This window comes from Madurella fahalii (genome assembly GCF_045866475.1).
Source record: "Madurella fahalii IFM 68171 DNA, scaffold_2, whole genome shotgun sequence".
NCBI lineage: Eukaryota > Fungi > Ascomycota > Sordariomycetes > Sordariales > Madurella > Madurella fahalii.
In genome coordinates, this window is record NW_027263972.1 from 2,028,173 (window position 1) to 2,040,596 (window position 12,424).

Genomic DNA, 12,424 nt, shown 5'->3' on the forward strand with positions numbered 1-12,424 from the left:
CATGGAAACTCCGATCCTGGATGTTTTGTTCGCAGTCCAGTTCGCGCTCAGGCTTCGAACCAGCACAGTCGGGACATCGACAGCCGAGCATGTTGGCCCCGGCAAACCCCGCAAGGACGGAAAAGGGAAAAGAAGGATCCTACCCTGCAACGGGTAATGACCATCTTGCCCTGTTCGGGACGACACGAGCCCCTCTCTACCAGGCTAATGGGCCATCAGCATGCAATGTACGGCTGATTGTTGGGGGAACCCAGAGCCCCAACTCACCGGGGCATCGGTCTGGAGGAGCGAGGATGCCATGCAATATAAATTACCCGTCCCTGGGCCGCGTCCCTGGCAGAAAGTTAGCTGCCAGCAACTGCGCGCGAGTGCACGGCAGTAGTGGCGATGCGTGTCCTGAGCATGCTCCTCGTGCTGTCCTCCCTCGCGGAGGCGGTGTCTGTTGGCCAGCGCCGGAGAGTTGTGCAATCGTTCAACATCCGCCGGAGCGAGAGCTCTGACGCTACACCACTGCAAGTGGGCAATGGCAACTTTGCCTTTGGTGCAGATGTGACGGGCTTGCAGACTTTTAAGCCCTATGCCATCATGTCGACCTGGGGATGGCACAATTTCAGTCTCCCTACCACACCCGGCCAGACTTCTGTTGAAGGTACGAGGTTTCTCCAGCTGCCAGGCAAGCCTGCTCACTAACCGCGTTAAAGATTATACGGGCGTGCAATGGTGGACACACGGACGGCTGGTGCCTTACGAGATACCGAACCCTGACAAGAATGAACTTTCGAACTGGCTCCGAGAGAATCCGCATCGGCTCAACTTGGCCAATGTTGGTTTTTCATTTGGGCGTTCTAGCGTCACCGAGGACGACCTGCGGTACAAGAACCAGCAGCTCGATATGTGGTCAGGGAGGCTATCATCGTCCTTCGTATACCGCGGATCACCTGTCAAAGTTGAGACGTGGGCCGATCCGAACTCGGATACCATCGCAGTTAATATCAAGTCGAGGTTGCTAGAAAGAGACCTTGGCCTCTTCTTCGACTTCCCCTACCCCGATAAGGAAAAGTTCAACGCTCCATTTGTCGGCCACTTTAACCTGACATCACAACACGAAACCGCCTTGGAGAGACTGTCTCACAATTTTGCCCGGATAAAACATACTCTGGGCTATACGACATACTATACTCACGTGTCGTGGACCGGCAAGGCGACTATCACTGGCCCCGCAAATGGGACACATCGCTACTCGTTCACAGCACGCCAGAGCGACGTTGAGCTGGTTATTAACTTCTCGCCTACCCCGCAACGGTCGACGACCTCATACCGGCGTATTGTGTCGGCATCTCGGGACTGGTGGAAAACCTACTGGTGCTCAGGGGCATTCATCGATCTCTCAGCGGTCAGAGACCGCAAGGCGCGGGACCTCCAACAGCGGATCATTGTCTCACAGTACCTCACAGCCGTAAACTCGGCCTCATCCTACCCGCCGCAGGAGTCAGGGCTCGTAAACAACGGCTGGCACGGCAAGTTCCATCTCGAGATGAATCTCTGGCACACACTGCCGTTCGCCCGCTGGGGCCACTTCCCCCTCATGTGGCGAAGCTTGCCCACTATGTACCAACAGTTCCTCCCCTCCGCTATGGAGCGCGCGCAGTGGCAAGGGTACGAGGGTGCCCGCTGGGGCAAGATGACGGACCCCTCGGGGCGCAGCGCGCCGGGAGAGATCAACGCGCTCCTGATATGGCAGCAACCGCACCCCATGTACTTCGCCGAGATCGAGTACCGCTCCTTCCCGAACGCCTCCACCCTCGCCCGGTGGGACGAAGTCCTCACGGCCACGGCCGACTTCATGGCCTCGTACGCCTTCTTCAACGAGTCGACGGGCGTGTACGACCTCGGCCCGCCCATCTACCCCGTCTCGGAGAACACCAACCCCAACACGACGCGTAACCCGACATTTGAACTGGCGTACTGGCGCTTCGGGCTGGACGTGGCCGCGCGCTGGAAGACGCGCCAGGGCAAGGACGTGCCCGGCGCCTGGCTCGAGGTGCGGGACAACCTGGCGCCGCTGGCCATGGTTGATGGGACGTACGCCGTCTACGAGGGCATCGAGGGCATGTGGACGGATAACACGACCACCAACGATCACCCCGCCATGGCGGGCATCTACGGCCTGCTCCCGCCACCGGCGAGCGGCAAGCCGCTGGACATGGACGCGCTGAAGAAGACGGCCGTGAAGATCAAGGAGTTGTGGGCGCTGGATTATTCGTATGGGTGGGACTTTGCAATGCTGGCGATGAACTCGTTGAGGTTGGGGGATCCGGATCAGGCGGTCGAGTATCTGCTGCATCCGATTTTCCAGTTTGATGATGCCGGTTATCCGGTTGGCGGGTCGAGGGTACCGACGCCATATTTCCCTAACTCGGCTTCGTTGCTGTTGGCGACAGCTATGATGGCCGGTGGGTGGGACGGCAGCGAGGGAATAAGGGGCCATTGGCCTAAAGGGTGGGAGAAGGACGTCAGGGTGGAGGGGTTTGTGCCGGGATTGTGAAGACAGTTTGGTGATATTCTTAAGAGTGCGATGCGGTAGACAATTTTTGGAATATGCAAAATATTGAATGAACTTGTCGCCATGCTTAAAGCAAGAGGTCATAAAACTGCATCCTGGTCGTTGCTTTGCTTGAGCATCTCGTCTCTATGAGACCCAGCGATCCTGTATCACGATTGTGGCTGGATAGCATTTCACAATATTCTGCTTCCATTCCACTTGGCCCTCCCCTCCGCTGCCCTTCCCATTCAAGGGTTCCGCCTCTCCCACACGAAGTAGCCCGCCCATCACCGTTAGAGAAGGATTTCGCCCAAGTTCTCACCCTCGAAGCCCTCAGTCGCAAGCTTCTTGATCTTCTTCTTCTCCCTCGCTTTATCCTGTTGCTTTCTCTGCTTCGCCAAGGTCTGGACCAGCTCAGCATCGGCCAGGTCGTATCCGGGCGGCGCGGCGTCATCCTTGTTGAGGTCGATCTCCCCCAGGAGCAGCACATTTTCTCCCCGCACGAGGAACAAGCCACGATCGATATCTGCGTAGAGCCCCCGCGGCTGGTTGGGTGTCGTCCCAGGAGGCACAAAGACCCGTTCCTTGGTGGACTGCAACACCAAGTTTGCTGGGCCGAGAATGTTAACTCAGATCTCGCCGCTAACACACTTTGCTCAGCTTGCGCATACCATACTGATCCCAGCTGCGGAGGATGCCGAGAAGCTTTCGTCCATCACGTAACGCGACCATAAGTTTCTCTGTCCAGCGTCAGTCCCGTGATATCCCATGATTTGTATGTGGCCTATTCGTCTCACTGTCGGTGAGGTCTAGCAGCTGCGCAGCAGTGGTGAACATTTGCGCGGGCAGCTGCTGGGGCGGCGGAGGGGGGCGCCCGAGTGTGGGCGGCATCTGTCCCGGGCCGCCATGCTGCTGAAGATGAGGCGGGGGCGGAGGGTCGGAAATCGTGAGATTCTCCATTATGAGCACCGCGTCATGAGTAGGATTGGGCGTGGTGTATCCCAGTCCATGGGCGTTCCGCGTGCTGTGGTGGGCTTCTCAAACGCCCGTGCTGGGTTTGAATTGCCTGGAGTCTGAATGCGCTGCGACTCAGTGACACACAGCGTACGCAGTAGCGCCCGCCTCTCATTCCGGCCTGTTTTGTTCCCAACAGCAGGGCAGCCAGGCCCCCGCCCAGAGCTTATTTCAGCCCCACCTCGCCAACAAGCCCTTCCAAATCCGGCCTCTGCCTGGGCCCCAAGCGCTCGCTGACGGATTAACCAGATGACCGGTCCTGCGACTTCATTGGGGGATCTGTGTGTTCCCACAGACCAGCCATGACGGGTGGGCTCACGCACCGCAGCCGGTTCTCGGCAAGCAGCTTATCTGCCGTGATTTCAGTACCCTTTTGAATTTGGCTATCGTTCCCCGACTCGGTGGACTACGCACAGTCCCTTCTTCTCTTACGGCAACCTGCAGGCAGATGATGTGTAGATATCGTCTCGACGCAAACTATCACCGTCATTCTTCCTAAACCATACATACACCGAAACAGTTGAGCCAAGAGGATCGACCTCAGTTCTGCGATCGGCCCCTCGAGCCCTTCGCATTGGAGCGCTCCCGGAACAGAACACAACGCAACACGCAGCGAGACGAACGTCGCCTTTGACGATGGCTACGACCGAGGCCACCATGGCCGATGCACCAGCTCATCGCCCGGACCGCCGCGCCAACGGCTCACCTCCCCCAACACAATCGAAGCGAGACAAGCGCCGCCAAATGCTGGTCGATCGCCTGGCGACGCTCTCGGAGAAGCTGAACAAGGATCGGGATCAAGCCTTCCGGGAACAGCTTCACAAGATACAAATTGACACAACGCTCGTCATGAGAGTCGACCCTTACGTAGATCGGCCTCTTGACGGTTTCGAGCAAGACCAACAGAGGCTTCAACAACTCAATGGGGACGGCGACGGCCATTCCGGGCCCCAGACCCTCCTTGACAGAGCAGGACCGAGGTTCTCCAAGTGGATGGAGAAAGTCCAAGACCTCATTGAGCAGCGAGATTATATGCTCACCAAGTACAAGGTACACACCCCTTGGTTTCCAGTGTGGCATTTTCCGACCGCTAACCCGCCACGCTTGCAGTTTGATTACGAGAAGAAGACCTCCGAATTCCTAAATACACATGCGTTCAAGACGGAGACCGCGAATCGCGAATACCGAGCCCTGTCACAGACCCTCCGTGATCGCTTGATCAACGGCATCACAACCAAAAAGTCCCGATTGAACAAGGAGAAGGAGGCACTCGAGATCTCGGACGCTTCTGCCCTTCTGCTGCACCCCAACCAGTTCAGCATCACCAATCCCGCGAGCCCCGGAGGCACACACGGGAAGCGAGCTACCCGGCTGCGGCGAGAGATGGAAGATGCGGGTGTGGACGGCCGGAAGAGGAAACGGAACAACAACAATGACGACGACGGCTCGCCGGCACCGCAGCGCCGGGCCCTGGATGCCTCGGGTACAACGCCCCTTTGGCAGACGGATCGCCTAGCCTCCCGCAAGACCACCGGCCCGATATACAGTATTGACAAGCTCTTCACGGACAAAGAGCTTACCATGTCATACAACACAGCCGCTCTCGCCGCGCGCAAATACCTGCTTACACACAAGCCCAAGCTCGATGAGCACGGCCGTCCCATCCCGTCGCCAGATGGTAGCGATTCTGGCACTGGCGACCACGACGAGAATGACGGGTCCGATTCCGTTCCTTCGGCTCCCATGATGGAGCGGAATGTGTCGCATGCGACACGGAGCGGCCGTGGTGGCGCCAACAACCCCAATTTCACCGACGACAAGCTCATGGGCATGGAGATGCTCGCCAACTTTGACTTCCCAGGCAACTTTGACCGTATGCTTGCGGCGGACCCGAAATTGCCCCCGACTTACCCTTCGACATACGTTAAAGGCTATAGCAAGTTAGATTACAACATCCCTAGCACGCTCAGTGCCGACGATGCGCACGCCGACCTCATGGTGATGCAGGCGCTGCGACAATACGACCAGACACACGGCACTGGCGCCAATTTTTCCGTGGAGAACGGGAGTCGCAAGCTGCTTGAGGCCGCATCGCTGCCGGCACGCGATCACCGCTTTGTCGCATATCTTCAGGGAGAACGGCCGTCAGAGAACCAGGTTAGGAAGCAACTGGGACTTCCCATCTTGTCGGACGTCGTCGAACCGGTGTTGTCGAATGAACGGTCCAGCACGCCGAAACCAGGGCTAATGGGCACACCAGGGCCGTCTCCCGCAAAGGGGGCGGCTCTCGGCGGCGTGCCCATGAGCAGGCAATCGAGCGCTAATGGCGCGCCGATGAGCCGGAGCAGTAGCCGGAAGGGCGGCCGGGGCGGCCGGGGTGCATAGAGGAAGGGGATATGCTAACAAGAGGACAAAAGGACGGCGGGACTGACCCAGCGAGGGCTATGGATACTGGGCGCTGGGGTTACGTCAAATCCTTTCAGACGGGCGTTTGGGACATGATGGACACTTGATGGGTGTTTGGTGGGCGGGCAGAACATTGGGGTAACCTGGCTATCACAGCTCTGCTTTATACCCCGAGATCCGAGAGATCTTGAGCTTCATTTCGAAAATCCGTTTCGTTAAATTCTGAATAAAACACGAACCTGCTATGTATGCTATGCCATGCCCCTGATCCTCACCCCGGTCATCTCCTCGTCTACCCAAAAATCAGCGCCCTAACCTCAATACTCTCTCTCCCCTCAGCCCCTTCCCTCGTCCGTGGATCCTCAAATGCGGTATGCGCCACCCGCCCCCCTCGGACCCGCGTTCCGTCCTTCGACGCCTCGCTATCAAAACACTCAAGCAGGATCCTCTCGTCCCCTGTCATCCCGCTCAGATAATACCACTTTTGCCCCTCGTGGTGCTTGATCGCCGCCGTCTGCCCGACGTAGCCGGTGCTCAAGTACCGGTGCTCCACCGGTACGATGTCCTCGTCGCGCAGCGTCGACGACGAGCAGAACGCCAGCGGGAACGACTCCACGGGCCGCGCGTTGAGCGGCCGCCACACATTGATGATCCGGTACCGCCCCGCCAGCAGGCGGTCGGCTTCGGCCGGGTCGAGCACGTGCCGCCGCACGCGCTGGATCGCCGACGCCAGCGTCTGGTCGATGTGCACGCGCTGCACCGGCTGTCGCGGCGACGACGGGTCGGTGCGTCGGATCGTGTCTGTTCCAACATCCCCCTTGTTAGTTCTCTCTCTGTCTCTCTCTCGCTCGGTGGCATGGTTTCGCGATGGAGTCCCCGGAGCGGCTGCTGCTCTATCTCGAGCGCTGTTTCTTTTTCTTTTTTTTTCTTTTTTTTTCCTTCACTTGACTCCCGGAAATAGCAGTAAAGCGTGGGGAACAACTCAGGTATTACGTACGGTCAAAGATGATGATATTGTGCGCGCTTGGAATGACGGACTGGAGGAGGGAGGTGACTTCGGGGTAGTAGTTTTGGATAATGGAGGTGTCGTCTGTGAAGGCCTTCTCGGAGGATGAGGGTTGGGAGAGGAGGATTTGGAAGGCGTCGTGGTCAAGAGTGAACTGCGATGGGTTGGCGCGCGCGTCGTGGATGAGGGTTTGCTGGGGGTCTAGAGAGAAGTTGCGCGGGGTGACGCCCGGGGGAACATCGCCGGCGATGCCATAGGGGGCGGCGCCGTCGGATGGAGGGGAGTAGAAGTTCAGGGTGGCGAGGACATCGCCTCGAGGAGGTTCTGGAGTGGAGGTCATGGTGGTGGTGGTGGTGGTGGTGGTGGTGATGGTGGTGATGGGGGTTACCGAAGGACAATTGATGGGCTCAAGCTCCAAGACAGAACGACCAGATTGCGGCAAACTCAGAGGAAAGGTGCCGGTCTGAAGAGATGAATTTATGATTATATAGTCTTTTTCCTAGCTGCAAGTGAATTGATCGGGTGAATATTGCGCCCATCGATTTCCAAGCATGATGGCGATAGCTCCCACCACTTGTCCAATTAGGGTTTTATCATGTCGTGATCGGCTCGAATGGCTGCCGAAGAGGCCGAAGGGCGCGAAGGGCGTAATTGAAACAGCCAGTACTCTGTGGTTCTAGCAAAGTACGAATCCCTTCCACAACGGTTATTAGTAATAATGCAAGGGCGTATGTGCTGCATCTTCGACTTGTAAGACATTGGGCTCACGAGGACCCCCAATGACGTTGACCGGGACAGGCTTGGTTAGTTTGGCCCTGCAGCCTCGCAGGGCTAACGATTTCCCGAAAACCTGGGGTTTGCAAGCGAGGGACATCCCCTGGTTGATTGGTGGACCGCCCAAAGCCGCTTGGCCTAATAAGGAAGCATGTAAACGGACGCGGCGGCGACTTTCGATTGGAATTTCCACGTCGCACAGGACTCTCTGCAGGCGCATCCGCCGCCGACGCCATCACCATCGATACCGACGCGCCGACACGCGGGCCGCATTGCACTCCCAGCCTTGTCCATGTCGATGTTTTGGCGACAGCAGGCCCGCGATGAGATAATGGATGAGGAGCACACAATAACACTCAATCTCGGGTCTTCGCCCGATCCGTTGATCGACCCGGTTTTAAGCCCGCCCATGATGCCTCCGTCAGCCATCAAGACCCGCAGCCGAGCGTCGCGACGCCTGTCGTCGCTTGCGCCATCGCCACGGAAGCAGACCTTTGAGCTGGACGTCGGCAATGAACTCTCGCCGCAGCGACTCCTCGTTACCGTCGAGGCCGACGAGGCCAACCACAGCACGAACCGGCGCCTCTTCCAATCACCCACTCCGAAGCGAGGCAAAACACCGCAGAGGGGGAAGATAGTCACCACGACGTCTGTACCGCTGCGCGGCTTGACAGACGACGAGTCCGCGACACCGAGACGGAGGGGACGGCCGCGCAAGTCGGGTACGCCAATAGCAACTCGGCGCAAGAGGCCAGGCACGCCAGCGAAAGCGCGGAATAGCGGCGCGTACGCGCCGGACTCACCGCAGAAGGATATTCTCACGTCGGACATTGAGAACATGCAGCCTACCCCGCGCGCCAGTGCCCAACCAAAGAGAGTCGCGAAACGGAAACTCACACCAGCGAAAGAAGACGGCTTGTCAGAATCTCAGCCAAGGAAGAGGGGGCGGCCGCGGAAGCAACCGATCACGTCGGATGATCTGAAGGCGCGCTTGGGTCCGGGGAATAGGGGGGGATCGGAGGCCGGGGACAATCCCTCACTCGCACCCACGCCTGCAAGGGGCCATGCGGGCGATGATATGGAGGAAGATATCTGGCTCGCGACCCTGTCAGACCAACCAACACCGGCCGGCCGGAGACAGCAGAGAAATCACGACCTGGCGCGATCTGCAAGAGACGCGCCGGTACCGGGATCCCCGCAAGCGGAATTACCGCGACCAGAACCCGAATACCAGGAGCAGTACGACTGGCCGGAAATGGGCGGTGGAGGAGATACGTACAGCGAAGCCGAGTCCCAGACAAGCGAGCAACATAATGACCGAGACCGGCAAGACACGATCATGGCGGGCGAGGAGTTTACCATGATCTCCCTCGGCTCCTTGCCATCGATGCAGCCGAACTCGAGTATGATGGCGCCCGAGCCCCAGGAGTTTGGCGAGGCCACAAGCTTGATCATTAACAGGACATTGGAATTCTTGAGGCAGAGCCAGAACAAGGCCGTCGAGGAGCCTGCCCACGAAGAGCCTGCTCCCGTCGTCGCGGGACTCGAGGCTGCCGCCGAAAGGATGGCCGAAGACCAGCCCGTCCAACAGCACGCGAATCCCCCACTCCCACCACCGCCAGCGCAGTCACCACAAGCACGGCGTCAAAGTCCGCGCAGGGCAAAGGCTCAACCTCTTGCAAAACAACTAGCTCAGAAATCCCTCCAACAAGGAGACGGTCCATCGCCGGCACCCGGTCAATCCGCCGTTGGCGAGGCGGAGTCCCAGGACGCGAGCGCGTACGAGGACTCCTTTTCCGAGATACCCGAGGCCGTGCTCGCGGCCGCAACGCCACGGCGGTTTCGCGAACCGCAGCCGCAGGCGGAAGCGGACGAGCCTGGCCAAGAAGACATCCAGCCGTCCATTGAGCGGCCTTCAACAGTGAATCACTCCAACCCCCAATCTGAGACGAATAGGCTGTTAACTCCTGATGAGACACCATCCCCGATCCCATCCGAAACCGACGAGCATAACTCGCATTCCAAGTCCACCAGACCGGTTCTGGAGGCTGACATACCCTCCTCTCCCCCGATCGCAAGCCCTGCCGCCCAACGGCGTTTTGCCGGCTCCGTAGCACACCACACTAGAGCCAACTCCACGGAGACGCCCGCAGACCAATTATCCTCCTTCGCATCGACGACGATGGCAGCTCGCGATGCCGAACCCGTACACCTGCCGCCTCCTGAGCCTCAGCCCCGACCGACGCTCTCCCCAATCGTCCGTGCCGGCCGCGCCTTGCAACTCGTTACGTCTGATCCCCCGTCCCCCCCAGCAAGGGATAGCGTACTGGGCAGCCCGTTTCGCGGTTCCGTGAGCAAGTCTAGCCAGTCACCTGCGCCGTTTGCCGCTGCTGCGGCCACAGCCCGAGCCACTCGGTCGCCGTCATTGCCCCAGGCGAATCAGGCGAATACCGTGGCCGAGCAACCGCAACGGTCGTCCTGGCTTGCACCACTGAGCCAGATCAAGAACTTTGTTGCCCGGACCGCCCAGTCGCTCTCACCTGCACGCATCTCGGTCTCCGGCACGGAAGGTATGGACGACCCGTTTGGGCCCGACCCGGATGAGTCGACCGGGCGGGGTTCTGTACGTAGTACATTGTTCAGCGGGCCCGGTAAGCAGGGGTTTGACCGAGATGCCACTGTTAGTGTTGCTAGCCCGACGGGAGGCAATGCTCTACTCGATGACGACGCCATGAGCTGGCAGAGTGGAGGTAGCCCTGCTCGAGAGTCACCAAGACCGGCATCTCACAGTTCAAGTGCTTTCGCAGCTCACGGTCCCTCCGGCGGAGAAGAGGAGGCGATGCGGCGGGGAGAGCAACCACAGGAGCAAGAGCCTGTAATAGAACCCGAAAACCCCAGGCGGCCACCGGTCCCGCGAGAGCAGGTAGAAGAGGATGAAGAGGAGGAGGAGGATATTTGGGCTATTGAAGCCCAGCGTCCCACCCCTCACGCGGCCAAACCTGCACAACAAAGGCAGGAAACTGTATTCGAGCCTCCTCGACGAGGCAGGATACCAAGTCCTTGGAGACGGAACGGTCGACATTTGGTGTACAGTGACGAGTTACAGCAACCTTCGGACAAAGACGTTCCCTCTGAAAGAACTGAGGATGAAGAATTTAGCATGCTCGCCCAAAACCGCGAGCAGCGGACATCGGCCCGGTCTAACCCACTCCCGACGAAAAAACCGGATCTCTCTGCTTTTTTCTCGTCGCCTGCAACGCTTCCGGACATGCAGGCGGTGCCTGGCTTCGGCTTGCCCAAGACGCTCGACTCGCAGAGGCCCGCGCAGACGAACCGTGTCGCACAGCTAAGCGTGCCGATGGCCCAACAACTGCGGGCATCCGGAAACAGCTTGTTCTCTCAGTATCTTCAGCCGCAAGCCCCGACACAGCTTCCGTCGGTTCCGCAGAAACGACTCGAGATCGGTAACCGTCAGAGGAGTGTCGACTTGTTCTCTCCTGAGCGCAGCAGCCCGGAGCAAAGGAACACTGGCGGAGAGTCCAGCGCGGTCCGGCAGAAGCAGCTCCAAACTGGAAATCACCAGAGGAGTGTTGACTTGTTCTCGCCTGGACGGAGTAGTCCGGAGCAGAGGAGCACTGAGAAAGCGCCCGTTGCTGCTCCGCTTTCTACTTCGCCAGATACTCCAGAAGCCTCCAGGACAACACATATCCCACAGAAGATGAACTTTACGCCCCGCCAGCGGCAGCCCGGCAGCACCAGCACCCTCTTCCAAGCAAAGCCCACCGCACCATCGAGGTCGCTATTTGGCAACAATCAAATCTCAGCCTTCTTCTCCCAATCCCGCCCCCAGACCCAACCACGGGTACGGGAACAAGAGCGGGAGGAACAGGACTTTGAAGAAGAAGAATCGAGCTTCATCGCCCCACCACTGAACCCCCTCCCAGACCGCGCCGCATCCCCGAGTAAATCATGCATACGCTCGCCGCTCAAGCCCAAAACCCCCGGCCGCGTGGTCGAGTTTACGAGCAGCACGCTCTCGCCGCTGGCACAGGCACAAGCCCGGGCCGACCGGCGCGTAGCAAGCATGTCTGTGTCTCCCGACAAGGACAATCGCTCGCAGGGTAGCAGCAGCGACAGGGGCCGACAGGTCATTGCGCAGCAGGACATAGAGGCCAACGACGATCGCTCGTCGTCGGAGCAGGAGGAATCACCCTCGCCCTCGCCCTCGCCCTCGCCTTCACCACAACGACCAGCCCGACGCGCCACAACCACAGCTACTACCACCACAATAGCAAATACTTCCGCTACCCCGTCACTCTCCCCCACAACCTGGACCCGCGCCCACTGGGAGCGCCTCGACGCCCTCCTGCAGGCCCGCAAGAAGGGGCTGCCGGCATTCCAGCGGGTTGCAGCCCCACGACAAGCCCGACAGGGTCATCAGAAGCCGAGCCGGCATCGCTTGCTCGGCAAGGAGGTCGCGTCGCAGGGCGAGTCGATGATCCTGGAGGCGTGGCACCTGGATGTGGTGGACGCGTTCAAGGCTGAAGTCGGCAGCGGCGCGGAGGGGAACGGCAGAGGGTGGGATGAGACGGACCTCGCCAAGAGGGTGTTTGCGCTCCTGGTCGGGGAGGAGAGGAGACGGTTGGGGTTGGTCCCTTCTAGGCGGAGGAGGTGAGGTGAAG

The 12,424-nt window shown here is 59.3% G+C and overlaps 5 protein-coding genes across 5 annotated transcripts; 3 read left to right on the forward strand and 2 right to left on the reverse strand.

The window, feature by feature from the left end:
- Positions 1-387: 387 nt before the first annotated feature.
- MFIFM68171_03339 (uncharacterized protein) lies at positions 388-2,545 on the forward strand (the record flags this gene model as incomplete). The annotated part of the gene is made up of 2 exons (XM_071058760.1): positions 388-649; positions 702-2,545. 2 exons carry the CDS (start codon positions 388-390, stop codon positions 2,543-2,545), a joined length of 2,106 nt encoding a protein of 701 aa, XP_070914861.1.
- Positions 2,546-2,835: 290 nt separating this feature from the next.
- On the reverse strand, positions 2,836-3,502 carry MFIFM68171_03340 (uncharacterized protein; the record flags this gene model as incomplete). Its single annotated transcript, XM_071058761.1, has 3 exons — positions 2,836-3,152; positions 3,214-3,282; positions 3,340-3,502. The coding sequence occupies 3 exons, from the start codon at positions 3,500-3,502 to the stop codon at positions 2,836-2,838; spliced, it is 549 nt and encodes a 182-aa protein (XP_070914862.1).
- Positions 3,503-4,192: 690 nt separating this feature from the next.
- Positions 4,193-5,941, forward strand: MFIFM68171_03341 (uncharacterized protein; the record flags this gene model as incomplete). Its single annotated transcript, XM_071058762.1, has 2 exons — positions 4,193-4,606; positions 4,667-5,941. 2 exons carry the CDS (start codon positions 4,193-4,195, stop codon positions 5,939-5,941), a joined length of 1,689 nt encoding a protein of 562 aa, XP_070914863.1.
- Positions 5,942-6,254: 313 nt separating this feature from the next.
- Positions 6,255-7,308, reverse strand: MFIFM68171_03342 (uncharacterized protein; the record flags this gene model as incomplete). Its single annotated transcript, XM_071058763.1, has 2 exons — positions 6,255-6,763; positions 6,960-7,308. 2 exons carry the CDS (start codon positions 7,306-7,308, stop codon positions 6,255-6,257), a joined length of 858 nt encoding a protein of 285 aa, XP_070914864.1.
- Positions 7,309-8,073: 765 nt separating this feature from the next.
- MFIFM68171_03343 (uncharacterized protein) lies at positions 8,074-12,417 on the forward strand (the record flags this gene model as incomplete). Its single annotated transcript, XM_071058764.1, has 1 exon — positions 8,074-12,417. One exon carries the CDS (start codon positions 8,074-8,076, stop codon positions 12,415-12,417), a length of 4,344 nt encoding a protein of 1,447 aa, XP_070914865.1.
- Positions 12,418-12,424: the final 7 nt, after the last annotated feature.